The 14646-nt window shown below is 39.1% G+C and overlaps 1 protein-coding gene across 10 annotated transcripts in view; it reads right to left on the reverse strand.

The window, feature by feature from the left end:
- DIAPH3 (diaphanous related formin 3) overlaps positions 1–14646 on the reverse strand; it is a 240273-nt gene that overhangs the window by 134657 nt on the left and 90970 nt on the right. For all 10 annotated transcript variants that reach the window (XM_026851886.1, XM_026851876.1, XM_026851848.1 and 7 more), the window contains exon 20: positions 5591–5692. In XM_026851886.1, coding sequence (XP_026707687.1) covers positions 5591–5692 — 102 coding nt within the window. The remainder of the gene's footprint in view (positions 1–5590; positions 5693–14646) is intronic.

Genomic DNA, 14646 nt, shown 5'->3' on the forward strand with positions numbered 1-14646 from the left:
GGTGGGGTTGGGGGAGGGAAGTAAGTGACTGGCTGCATGGTGATTAGCTACCAGCTGAGTTCAAACCAGGACAAGGAGACAAATATTTGGCAAAGACAGACAAACCAAATGCCAATGTGTTTGCATTAAGAAGAAAATAAGAATTATAAGTTTTAAATCTGGCTGACAACAAAATGTGGGATCATCAAAAAAGTAAAGATGACAAAAAGTAAAAGAAAAGCAACTTCTATATGAATCAATGGACACAAGTATTGAATATTAGATGTTTCAGACAGAAAAAATACTACAGATGGTTGAAGCATGAGTCTTGTCCTACAAAAAATTTCCTCCTCAATCTTTGTCACACAAAAAAAGAATTACCTTACACTGCTCTAACAGTGCAGGAAATTTTTATACACATGCCTAATCTCTTTTACAAACCTTTTGCAAAAAGATATATAGCATAGTTCAGCACAAAAAATACAGTGAATTAAATATTAGTTTTGTAGCTAACATTCACTTGCCCAGGCCTGATTTAGAAACGTCAAACAGAAAGCGTGAGGTAAAAAAAGCCTTTATTTCTAACAATGACTTCCAAAGTCCAGTTACTTATTTTAGAAATATCACAGAATCAAGTAGGTTTGGAAAAGACCTTGAAGATGATCTACTCTAAACATTACCTAAGACCAACACTTCTCAAATACAGTATATCCCTCAGCACTATGTCAACCCAACTCTTAAACACCTCCAGGGATGGGGACTCCACCACCTCCCTGGGCAGCTCATTTCAACACTTAACAACCTGTTCTGTAAAGAAATGTTTCATAATATCTAGTCTAAACCTTCCCTGGCACAACATGAGGCCATTCCCTCTTCTCCTATTATTTATTACTTGGTGCAAAAGACTCATCCCCAGCTCTCTGCAACCTCCTTTCAGGGAGCTGTAGAGGGCGATGAGGTCTCCCCTCAGCCTCCTCTTCTCCAGACTAAACACCCCCAGTTCCCTCAGCCGCTCCCCGTACGACCTGTGCTCCAGAGCCTGCACCAGCTCCGTTGCCCTTCTCTGGACACGCTCGAGTCATTCAATGTCCTTTTTGTAGTGAGAGGCCCAAAACTGAACACAGGAATCGAGGTGCGGCATCACCAGTGCCGAGGACAGGGGTAAGATCCCTTCCCTGTCCCTGCTGGCCACACTATTGCTGACACAAGCCAGGATGCCATTGGCCTTCTTGGCCACCTGGGCACACTGCTGGCTCCTGTTCAGCCGGCTGTCAATCAGCACCCCAGGTCCCTCTGTGACTGGCAGGCTCTCCAGCCACTCCTCCCCAAGCCTGTAGCGCTGCTGGGGGTTGTTGTGGCCCAAGGGCAGCCCCCGGCATTTGGCCTTATGGAAACTCCTGCAGTTGGCCTCAGCCCATGGCTCCAGCCTGTCCAGGTCTCTCTGCAGAGCCTCCCTACCCTCGAGCAGATCAACACTCCCACCCAACTTGGGGTCATCTGCAAACTGACTGAGGGTGCACTCGATCCCCTCGTCTAGATCATCAATAAAGATGTTAAACAGGAGTGGCCCAAAACCGTGACCGGCCGCCAATTGGATTTAACTCCATTCACCACAACTCTTTGGGCCCGGCCAGCCAGCCAGTTTTTTACTCAGCAAAACGTGTGCCCATCCAAGCCATGAGCAGACAGTTTCACCAGGAGAATGCTGTGGGAAATGGTGTCAAAGGCCTTACTAAAGTCAAGGTAGAAAACACCCACAGCCTTTCCCTCATCCAATAAGCAGGTCGCCCTGTCATAGAAGGAGATCAGGTTTGTCAGGCAGAACCTGCCTTTCATAAACCCATGCTGACTGGGCCTGAGCATCTGGTTGTCCCACATGTGTTGTGTGATGGTACTCAGGATGAGCTGCTCCATCAGCTTCCCAGGCACTGATGTCAAGCTGACAGGCCTGTAATTTCCCGGATCATCCATCCAACCCTTCTTATAGTTGGGCATCACATTGGCTGATCTCCAATCAGTCGGGACCTCCCCGGTCAGCCAGGACTGCTGGTAAATGATGGAAAGCGGCTTGGCGAGCACCCCAGCCAGCTCCTTCAGCACCCTCAGGGGTATCCCAACCAGACCCATAGACTTGTGTCTGTGTGATGCAGCAGGTCACTGACTGTCTCCTCCTGGATTGCAGGGGGGTTGTTCTCCCAGTGCCTGTCTTCTGGCTGAAGAGGCTGGATTCCCTCAGTACAACTAGTCATTATTAAAGACTGGTGCAAAGAAGGCATTAAGCACCTCAGCCTTTTCCTCATCACTTGTTACCATGTTTCCTCCTGTGTCTAGTAGGGGATGTAGACTCTCCCTGCTCTTTCTTTTGCTACTGACATACTTACAGAAACATTTCTTGTTGTACTTGATTGCTGAAGCCAGATTAATTTCCAGCTAGGCTTTAGCCCTCCTGATTTCCACCCTGCATAGCCTCACAGCCTCTTTGTAATCACTGTGATTGGCTAGCCCCTTCTTCCAAAGGCTGTAAACTCTTTTTTTCTCCCTGAGTTGCAGCCAAAGCTCGCTCTTTAGCCAGGGTGGTCTCTGTCACCAGCTTCTGTTAGAGCACCTGTAGAGAGCCTGCTCCTGTGCCACTAAGACTTTCTTCTTAAAGAGCATCCCACCTTCTTGGACCCCTATACATTTCGGGATCTCAACTTTTATTTATTAAAGATATCTTCTTAAACTGGGATAAATCACCATTTAGTTAGTACTTTCTATTTTTCTCCTTTAAAAATTCTAAACTATTGTTTGACATCCTAAAATGTATTTCTAATTTATTATTTCTGAGATTATAACTCTTCTTTCACTAGAACACTTAAAAAACTTGTAAGATACGCGATGCAAGTTTAATTACCATATTCTTACAATATTCAAAACCTTACCAGTTGTTTCAAATTTATTTCTTGACTGCAAGGACCAAAAAAAGTAAGAATCACAAAGAAATTCAAAAAGGAATGCAACAGTTTTCTGGTGCATTGTCATCTTACTTGTGTGGTAGAAAGATATTTAATCAATATACTTCAAGAACTCCATTTCTTCTGTGCCCAATACATTAGCAAAATGATTTAGTGTTTCAGCACCTTTATCATCTCTTATGTAAAAGACTCAAAGAAATAGACTATATTGTATACTTTAGGTATAATGAAATGTTCTAGGGCTAGATAAGACTATATAATAACAAAAGCCTTTGGAGAAAGATGTCTGAAATGCAAAGAATCATTGTTGATGGCAAACACATTGGGTTTTGTTTCAGATGAAAGTCAAATCTACATCTGCTCTCAGCAGCAAAGCTTGAACAGTGGCATGTCAATAGTTCGTCAAAGAAAATTAAACATTAATCCCTTAAACAGATTACTGCATTTAAAGTTATCAGTCATGATTAATAAATCTAACTAGTAAGTATTACATCAACATCACTGAAAACAAATGATCTACTCCTTAAACATTGTTTATTTGATAGAACAACACAGACTAAACCCAAAATTAGAGAAAAAATATTCTGTAAACCAGTGTTTTTTTCACAGTAGGAACAAACTACCTGCAAAACAGATCAACACTGCTAAATGCTTTAAGTCCTAAAGCAGTATTTATACTGCCCATTGGAGAAAGCACTAGGGAAAAGATTTTAAAACCAAAAAAACCAACCTTCTGTCAACAGTCAGCTACCAAAATGGTCATCTAGCTGAGATCCCATTCATCTCAGATGGGTCTCACGTTGCAAGTGTGGTATCATGAGACTACTCATTTCTAAACACAAAGCAAATCTTCATCATTAACAAGTTTTATAGGATGTATTACCCAATATCAGTCATAATCAATTAAACCTCAAAAAAATTAATATGAAGGTTACATTATTTCAGGAGGAATTTTACTGCACTGAGTAAAACCAAGTACAAAACAAGAACTATAGTAAAATAAAATGCAATTTCATATTTAAATTTCAGCAAGCAGAACCATACTTCATCAAGAATCTGAGCAACAAAATGCAGCATTCAAAACAACATCAACTGAAGATAATTCTACGCAGTTAAGTTAAAGCACCTAATAAGATGAACAGATTTAATATAGTTTTCATAAAATTGTTCTTGGATACATGCAAGCCAAAGGAAAAAAAAACCACTCCACAGTAATAGGTGATAGTATCTGTGTTCTGAGACATCAGCTTGGAGTAAGTGAAAGAAGGAACATACAAGAAATTAGTCTATCTAAACAAAACCTAAAGTCTGGAAGAGAAGATAAGGGTAATAAAGGATTTATTTTATACTTACTGCTGAATGAACAAAAACCATAAAAGTGGGAAGTAACTTAAAAATAAGAGGGTAATTGCAGAAACCACAAAAGCAACCCATAGAGTCACTACCAAAAAAAAAAACCCCAAAAAATCCCGCAATCTCACTCGTGAATGAAACCTGAAATGTTTATAGGGTCGTGTCCTCAATGTCTTTAAGCTGACAACAAAAGTAATTAACTTGGGTTGAACTAAAACATACAATACTGTAACAGTCACAGCATGCCAGTATCTCACTAAGTGTCGAGCTGGTTCTTTCGGAGTACCAGGTCTTGACTTTGAATTCAAAGCCAGAACGATAAAAGAAGGTTTCAATTATAGAATTTTTTATTATCATACTAGTAGTAATTATCAATTTATTCACTACTTAGGCTCTTCATTGGGAGTCAGACTGTTTAGTCGTTCCCTTAATCACTTTAGAGCAAATTAACTTATGATCTCTGAAATCTCTTAAATACTACAACTGCAGGACATTACTCACCTAAAAGATAAACCTGAAAGTCTTGTACTGCATGTTTAAATTTGATTCTCCTCATTTGAAAAGAACAGCAAAAAATAAGGCATAAACCAGCAATTTTAAGGGAAAAAAAACACCACAAACCAAAAACCAGCCACACTGAGAAGATTCATATTTGTGTCAACAGAAGTCCTTAAGGAAATAAGTAGAAGTTCTCAGTCCACTTCCCAGCCAGAATGAAACAAAAGATACAAGAGAGCCTGACAGAGATTGGAGAACTTTGACGAAAAGCAGATGCATAAGATTCCATATTCAAAGAGTAAAAAAAGTGACTTATTCAAAACCTCCAAGAGGGAGGAGGCAGAATAGGTTAATGTGATGATAACTACAGTATTTTCTTCTCATTTACATGGAGAATAGAAAAACATCAGTTAGAAAACTTCACTGAAAAAGTTAAGATTTATTAATGCAAACAAAAGTAAAGCCAAACTAATTTAGCTGTGGAAATTCAAAAATAACTCTATATCTCCTAGTGAAACTTTGTCACAGAGAATACCTTTTTCTTTTTCTTTTTTTTTTTTTTTTAATAAACTAAATTACTTTTTTAGAGAAAGAGAATCCCAAATTATTCCAACAGCAATATTTCAACAATCGTGCTTTCCACATGCATGGATATGTCCACTACAAGTCTGATCAAAAGGCAGCATTCCCCCAGTCTGGAACCTCTTCACACTTAGGAAGAAGCTGCTAGTATTGTTTCTGTAATATTACATTAAAATCAAGGTTTAAGGAAAGAACAAAAAAAAAGTGGTAACAAAAGAACTCACCACAACTCCAAACTGCTCCGGCTCAGACAAATTTTTATACTCGCTCTTGAACTTGGACAATTTGTTCAATTGTTCTTGTTCAGGAAGATGCTTTATTAAATTCTATCAAGAAAAATAAAATCAGCTTAAAAAATCTCATATTCAATAGTGCTTCTATTATTGTGGGCAAATGGTATTACATATGAATCATTACCATACATTCCAAAGACAACACTCCTCCCTAAAGACAATAAAATGTAAATAGGCAACACAGAAATTAATGTAACAGAGCGTAAAAAGCAAGTGATTCACTACTGCTAGCTGATTGTACAAACATTTCTGTAGTCTTTTTTAAAATGCCTTTTTAAAGAAAGAATATGCTTGATAGGCACTATGCAAAGAGAACACTAAGCAGCAAACAGAACAAGAATTTCAAGCATAACATATCCAGCTAAAGGACAGCAAGAAGTATTAATGCTAAAGTGTTTTGACAATTTATAATTTATTTTCCAGTATTTCAAAACAAAGTCTTAAACTCACTACACACTACTTAGCCTGAAAACTTGAAAGAAGTAAGAATTCAGAGGTGGGACTCAGTTTCAGGCGAATTGAGGAGTCCATATGGGGAGATTGGACACTTACATAAGTGAATTTTTTGTGAATGCATGTAAGGGAATTTAAACATGTCAGCTTCATCTGATTTATCTGAAGAATCCTCAGATTCCCTGGAGCTTCCTGAACAATTAAAACACCTACATTTATATATAGACACTTACATTTATGCATCTGAATCCTACTCTTAATTACAATCAGCTAGGTTGACTAAAAATGGCTATTCTGAGGTTCTTGAAGTAGACAGATTCTCAGACATTTAATTATGGCATATAGTTTATAGTACGTCAGTTTTGTCCCTTCCCAACACAACTACTATAACTACTAGGCAACAGTCAGGGTCCCTCTAGTCTGCTGTCTTTCTTAGCTTATGACTTTTGCATTCCAGGTTACACAGTGGCTAAGCTTCCACCACAGTAAGAAAACAAAAGAGAGATTGGGTTCTTTCTTGAAACACTTCTTAGTCTACTGTCAAGGTCACTCTTCTGAACTGAAATAAAGATTTAATCCTTCTGACACTGAATAAGGTCTAGCAAACACAGCCTTTCCACTACCTACTACCATATTTCAAGAAAGGATCAGAAAGACAAACTCTTCCATTTCCCCATTATTCGATAGAAAAGGTAGACATTTCAGTTAAGTCAAAATCTGTTTTATTATTTTGGAGGTAAATAGCTTTGGTGACATACATTCAAGAGAAAAGCATGTACATAAGTTCGTGAAGAGGATCTCCATCGGAAACTCTTAAAAAAAACCCCTGATTTTATCCACAAAAGATCCTAATTTCTTCTACAGGTAATTCAGCCAGTTAGGATATACATATTATCTCTCCGAGGCCACAGAGATTAAAAAGTCATAGCTATGCTTTGCTTAACATACTTCCCTAATTTATGAAAAAATAATTCAACTCTTTTAACTAGTACTCCCAAAACCCTTCTAAACCTACAGACAACTCAGTAGCTCTATACTATCTACAGAACCTGTATTACATAGTTAAAAGCTAACCCCAGATGTTTATTCAAGTTGCAATAGCACACTTGGATCGTAGCATAGATATTCCTCTTGTTAAAGAGTGACAACACTAAATTTGCAACTAGACAACAAATGTATCCAAAGTGTTAAAGTGTTTTAAAAGCAGCATCGATATTTAATACTACTTCTTTTAACTTTTTACAATTAACTTCCTTAGATGTTATAACAATTGTCACGTTATGGTAGCTAAGCATTTATCAAGCCTTTTTTTTAATGGATGTCTTTCTAGACAGTCTGTCCTGGTTTCATCTGGGATAATTTTCTTCTTGGTAGCTAGAATAGTGTTCTGTTTTGGATTCAGTATGGGATTTGGTACGAAAAGAATGCTGATATTACACTAATGTTTTCACTTTCTGCTAAGAGATCAAGGACTCTCCAACTCCCCATATCCAGCCTGTGAGCAAGTGTACAAGAAGCTGGGAGTAAGCAGAGCCAGAGCCCTGGAAACAAATTAGCCAACAGAATATTCCATATCATGTAGCATCATGCTCAGTATATAGAGGAGGATCATCTGGGAAGCAGGGGGGGTTATCTTAATTCTGGAATTGAAGTTTCAGGATCTTGGGCTTTTTTTTGGGATGGCTAGCTGTGAACAGGCTGGGGATCAGTCGGCGGGTGGTGAGCAATTGCATTGTGCATTACCCATTTGTATTTCTATTACTGCTATTGTTATATTTTTTCTCAATTATTAAACTGTTTTTACCTCAACCTATGAGACCCCTTTGCCCTCCCATTCCTTCTACCATTCCCTGGAAGGAGGAGGGTGAACAAGGGGCTGTGTTGTGTGTGGCTGATGAGCATGTTTAAACAACAGCACTCCTTTTTGGCACCCAGCATGGGGCTTGAAGATAACAACAGATCTGACCAGAGCATATTGTTGAGATAACAACAGATCTGACCAGAGCATATTACAATGAATTTGTTATAATCATTCATTATATTGCTTTAGTAGTTGCTGGTCATTATGTCAGGTTATTGGCTCTTAGAGTTGTGGCACCCAATGTGGGGCAGAGGAATGAGAGATAAGAACAGTAATTCAAAGAGGTAACAAGCAAAACACAAATTGAACCCTGGTAGCAGAATAATGGCAGGAATTTCTGTCATTGTATGTGTGGTGGACAGACAACCAGTGAATTGTGTGCACTGTGTTTAGTATTGCAATGACATTTCTATTTTGGTGTGAAGAATTTTTTTTTCTCGTTTTGGTTTGATGTGGATATGAGTTAAGTTTGTGAATATTGTCTTGTGTAATTAATGTGGATTTTAATAATAGTTCTTAAATATGTGATTCACAGAGGCAAGGGGTGTAAAGTGTTGGGTTTACATGTGGCAAGGTTTTGTTGGTAGTGGGGGAAGGGGCTATAGAGGTGGGTCCTGCAAGAAGCTTCTTGAAAGCTCCCCCAGCTCCAAGTCAGACCCACCTCTGGCCAAGGCTGAACCAGTTACCAATGGTGGCTGCAACTCTATGACAACATACTTAAGAGGCAGAACCTGGGAGCACGACGGAGATACCTATTCAAACACCAAGGTCAACGGAAGAAAGGAGGTGGGGGGTGGAAAATGTGGTAAATCAGCCTGTGGTGAGAGGGCAGGCTGTGCCCCTGCAGACCATGGATATCAATAGTAAAGCAGATGCCCACCTGCAGCATGTGGAAGACCCCATGCCAGAGCATGTGGCTGCATCCAAAGGCTGGAACTCTTAGGGAAGCCCGGACTGGGTTTATGAAAGGCAGGTCCTGATTGACAAACCTAATCTCCTTCTACAATAGGTCAACATGCTTATTGGATGAAGGAAAGGCTATAGCCGTTTTCTATCTTGAATTTAGTAAGGCCTTTGACTCCATTTCCCACAGAATTCTCATCACAAAACTGGCTGCTCATGGCTTGGATGGGCACACGCTTTGCTGAGTAAAAAACTGGCTGGATGGCCGGGCCCAGAGAGTTGTGTTGAACGGAGTTAAATCTGGTTGGTGGCCAGTCACGAGTGGTGTCCCCCAGGGCTCATTTTTGGGGCCACGCCTGGTTAACATCTCTATTGATGATCTAGATGAGGGGATCGAGTGCACCCTCAGTCAGTTTGCAGATGACCCCAAGTTGGGTGGGAGTGTTGATGTGCTCGAGGGTAGGGAGGCTCTGCAGAGAGACCTGGACAGGCTGGAGCCATGGGCTGAGCCCAACTGGAGGAGTTTCCATAAGGCCAAATGCCGGGGGCTGCCCTTGGGCCACAACAACCCCCAGCAGCGCTACAGGCTTGGGGAGGAGTGGCTGGAGAGCCTGCCAGTCACAGAGGGACCTGGGGGGGTTGATTGACAGCCAGCTGAACAGGAGCCAGCAGTGTGCCCAGGTGGCCAAGAAGGCCAATGGCATCCTGGCTTGTGTCAGCAATAGTGTGGCCAGCAGGGACAGGGAAGGGATCTGACCCCTGTCCTCGGCACTGGTGAGGCCGCCCCTCGATTCCTGTGTTCAGTTTTGGGCCCCTCACTACAAAAAGGACATTGAATGACTCGAGTGTGTCCAGAGAAGGGCAAAGGAGCTGGTGCAGGGTCTGGAGCACAGGTCGTACGGGGAGCGGCTGAGGGAACTGGGGGTGTTTAGTCTGGAGAAGAGGAGGCTGAGGGGAGACCTCATCGCCCTCTACAGCTCCCTGAAAGGAGGTTGCAGAGAGCTGGGGATGAGTCTCTTTAACCAAGTAACAAGTGATAGGACAAGAGCGAATGGCCTCAAATTGCACCAGAGAAGGTTTGGACTAGAGATTAGGAAGCATTTCTTTACAGAAATTGTTACAGGGTTGTTAGGTGTTGGAATGGGCTGCCCAGGGAAGTGGTGGAGTCCTCATCCCTGGAAGTGAAGTCAGGTCAACATAGTACTGAGGGATATGGTGCAGTTGGGAACTGTCAATGTCAGGTTAATGTTAGGACTAGACGATCTTCAAGGTCTTTTCCAACCTTGATGATTCTGTGATTCTGTTGTAGTTCGGTGCTGGGAGGAGAGCAACACGCAGGGGGGACCCACACTGGAGCAGTTCTTTAGGAGATGCAGCCCATAGGAAGGACTTCTTTTGGTGGAAATTTGTGGAAGAGTGTCTCTTGTGAGAAGGGCCCCACGCTGGGGCAGGGAAAGAGTGTGAGGAGTCCTCCCCAAGGAAGAAGGAGTGGTGGAACTGACCACAACCCCCCATCACCTGTCCCCCTACACTGCTGTGGAGCAGGAGATAGAACAAAGCTGAGCCCAGGAAGAAGGGAGGGGTGGGGAAAGGTGTTTTCAAGATGTGGTAATGCTTCTCACTGTCGCACTCTCTCTGTGTAAGTGCTGTTGTTTCTGGTGTTTGAATGAAATTGACTGTGACCATAATGGGCAAGTCATCCCTCTCTGTCCTTATCTTGATTCTGGCAGCCTTTGAGTTATTCCTGAGGAGGAAGGTATAAGTGAGCAGCTGTCTGGTGTTCAGCTTCCCTCTGGGTTCAAACCATGAGGCAGTCCTTTATCACTGTTTTGTTTTAGTGTAAAAATAGTTACTATTTTAAGAAACGAAACCCTACTTTGATTCTAAGGAGTACAATAAGTAATTTGTTTTACAGTATTTTGTCATATTCAAAGTAAGGATGAAGTAGTTTATCAAGAGAGTAAAGTCAGCAAATAAGAAAAGCTAGACTTATGAGCAAAGGTCTAAATAAATCAAAGGAAGAGTAAATGATAGTTAAAGAGTAGACTGCTTCAACAGAATGTTCATGCTCAAATAAGGATTTGGTAGGAAAAGAGGACTAATAAAAATGCATAGATGATGATGCTTAAAATAATAATGTAAACTTAAATGTTATGGAGCTTTATTTGGACATGGTCATACTGACTTTCAGCATCAAGAATTTATGACAGTAGTCAAATATATTCTTTACCATTATTACCTTTGGGAAATATTTTGGTAAAAGAGACTACATTTATTAATTATGGATGAAGATGTCCAGCACTAGATCAGTAACATTGAGCAAAAATGAATGGGTACAGAATGTAAAAACATACGTTTTAGATTAGAAATTCATAACCCACTTATTTCTTGATATGCAACATCCATATAACTAGCTCTAAACATACTACAATTCCTTAATCTTTACTGAGATTAAAATGTTATTGTTTGATGTTAAAATAATTTTCACATATAGAGAAACTGACCACAAAACTTTAAAAAAATAGAAAAGGTCAAGCTTTGTATGAATGTTTTCAATACTGAGCATCAGGAAAAAAAAAAAAGAAAACTGAAGGAGCAGCTGGTATGAAAGCAGCTTTATGGTGTTCAGATAAAGCTTTTGAACTGCTAGAGATGAAACACATTTTGAACATCAAATACAGAATAAGCAGGAGAATGAATTTTGACTAAGATATAAGAAACGTTCCAGTAATTAGTCTATGACTGTGGATTACAACATGACTTCTGGAGTTTTTACATCTTTCAAACTAAATTTAATTTCTAACTGGAGAAAGGGGAGGTGGGGAGAGAGAGAGAAAGAGAGAGAAAGGGTACATTTTACTTCTTAAGCATAACAAGAGAAGTATTAAGGAGAAATTTCCAACTTCAGAAACTGTGACATTAGGATACACTGAAGAATATTTAAAGTTAGGTAAAAAGATTTGATGAAGGCACAAAATTTCTAGAAAGGAGAAGTATCATAGTATCTAAGGTGTCTGATATAAATAAATAAAAATAGCCATATGATTGCAAACCTATGTATGCTTTTGCCAGTCTCAGAATCAAAAATACACAAGACTACATTTTCATGGCATGGTTATAACCCATACTTATGAAGGTTTTAAAAAGGTAGAAATAGAAGACACACAGCTGGATAGTTAAATTTATTTAGCAACCTAAGCATATGTGAAGGTGGATAAGAAATTTTTTAAGCAATGAGGCACATTATTCTATCACTTCCAAAGGGAAGATGGGTGTCTTAAGTGCTTTTTTGAGTTTCAACTCAGATGGTCCCCTTTTCAAAGTTATTACAGGGTTGTTTTATCCAGAAACAAGAAACTCTGATGAAACAATTTGATACAAATGACTGCATCCAAACATGCAAAGTAAATTTGGAGCCTAAATTTTACTGATTTTTCCATTTGATTTATACCTGCAAGTGTTTAATCACTTTGCAAAAAAATGCAGTCTATAGTCTTGAATTATTTATATGCTTACAAAAAAAAAAACAGTATGTGGGACCTGCAATCCTTGAACAGTATGCCTTGCTATATATATAAAAATATATATATATATATATACACACACACACACACACACACTGTGTTCGTACAGGATACCGTGAACATTATCACTTTTATGCTCACAACAGCTGCTAACATCACTGTCTTATTATTCCTCACCTCACGTTTGACTCAAACTTCTCTTATCCTTTTGTTAAGTAATATTGTTCCCTCCTCTCCAAAAGAAAACACAAAAAGATTCAAATGCTGTCAATACTTTAGCCACAATTTTCATGCCTAGAACTATATAGAGAGGTTATGGGATACAGTGACTTTCAATATACTCCTGTTAATACCAATTAAGAGAGCCACAAGATAATCAGCATATTGTCAAAAAAAATCTCCTATTATTGTTAACCATGACTATTGCATAGAGATAAAATAGGGCTAATTTGTATTAGCTGTTTCAAATACACAGTAAAGTAGGCATTATTTATCCTGAGGTATATACCATCAAAATGGCAATAATAATCCACAGAAGAAATTAAAAAGGAAAAAAATAGCAAACAGTTCTCAAAGGTTTTTTTCTTTGCTTACTACAACTGATGGGATATTTATCACATGTTCACATAGAAGTATGCCGTTAATTAACTACCCATTAATGGTTTGATGATGTTTTTCCCCAGAGCCTAGATGCAAAAAATGTTTTTCCCTTTTTAAATAAAACATGCAGAAATTATCAAGATACCAGTTTTTCATAATTTTGATATGTAGTAGTTATTTAGTATACACAGGTTGCTTCATTACGTTTTTGAGGACCTAATTTCGTTAACAAGGTAAATTTTTATCACTGAAAAACCATGCTAAGTCAAACAGCATGTGAGAGTCTCAGAGCAAGCATCGACTATCTGAGTCAAAGCTGAATGTAACAGCGTATGATAATCTATCTCTCAGCTTTTCATACTGTTTTAGAGAATTTGTACTATTCGTTCAAATAAAATAAAGCTAGACATCATGCTTCTTTTGAGCATGAAGAAAAACTTGAAAAAGAGAAGTGCAAACTAGAATAAACAAACAGCTTAGAGGTGTAAATTGCTCTGTTCATCCCAGTAACCTTAAAGTAATAGTTTCAGTGCCAATATTAACTGCATCACTGAACGAAATAAAGAGGATTATACAATGATTATATATACTGTCACTGGAGATGACGGCTCATGTTTGTTCCTTCAAATATTTAAGAGAAACATCTCATTCTTCAAAGAAAGGCGAGTGAAGTCCAAATACCTCAAGAGAGGTTAAAGATCTTTGAAATCCAAGTAACAAGAAGTGAGGGTGAAACTGCATGTGGGAAAGAGCATGCTCAACATTGTACAGCCTGTTCAGTAGGACGTTATTTTGACATTGACAAAATGGTGGAAATTTATTTTGAAAACAAAGCACACAAATTTATCGTGTTTTGTTCTTTGACTACAAATTGCTGCACGTTGCAGTACGAGTCACACATTTGAATCTCAAAGAGTCTTAAGTTATGCTATTTTTATGACTCTATTACCTGTATTTGTTTTTTCACTAATCAACATTCCTGCAAAAAGCACGTTTCTAAACAAATCTAATTTTATCTGTCTGGAATGTTTCAGTAGATATGGTAGCTATGTTTTTAACACTTTCATGTATGCTGTAGTGACTCACTATCTAAATCCTCTGTAATTGAAACCTATGACACATTATTAGTAGATTGATAATAATTATGTTTTGACATTTATAATAGCAGTAATTTGAAGTTCATCATGGTATGTAGGAGTCCTGCCCAGAAGAGAGACAATCTTGACCTAAACCCATATCTTTGCAAATCTAATGGCTGCCCATGAAGATGACGGGGGAACACGGCACATGACAGACAAGGAAAGCTTGAGAGAAGTGGGTTTATTGAACAGTAAGAAAACAAGCCTCAGGGGAACTTAATGTGATCTTCAGGTACCCAACTGTGAGGTACAGAAAAGACTCAATTAGGTTCATCCTGGAAGTGTGAAGCAGAAGGACAAGGTTGCAGCGATGAAAATTTTAGTTAGATAAACAAGAAAAGGTTTTTTACCATGAAGGTAGTTCATCACTAGAAAAGATGTACAGAAAAGCTATGGAGTCTCCAGCCCTGGAGATATTAAAAATTTAATGGGAAAAGGCCCTGAGCAACATGTTCTAGTTGATCTGGCTTTGAACAGGGGCTTGGATCAAATGACCACCAAACATCC

This window comes from Athene cunicularia (genome assembly GCF_003259725.1).
Source record: "Athene cunicularia isolate RWA chromosome 1 unlocalized genomic scaffold, athCun1 chr1_part1, whole genome shotgun sequence".
Classification (NCBI taxonomy): Eukaryota; Metazoa; Chordata; class Aves; order Strigiformes; family Strigidae; genus Athene; species Athene cunicularia.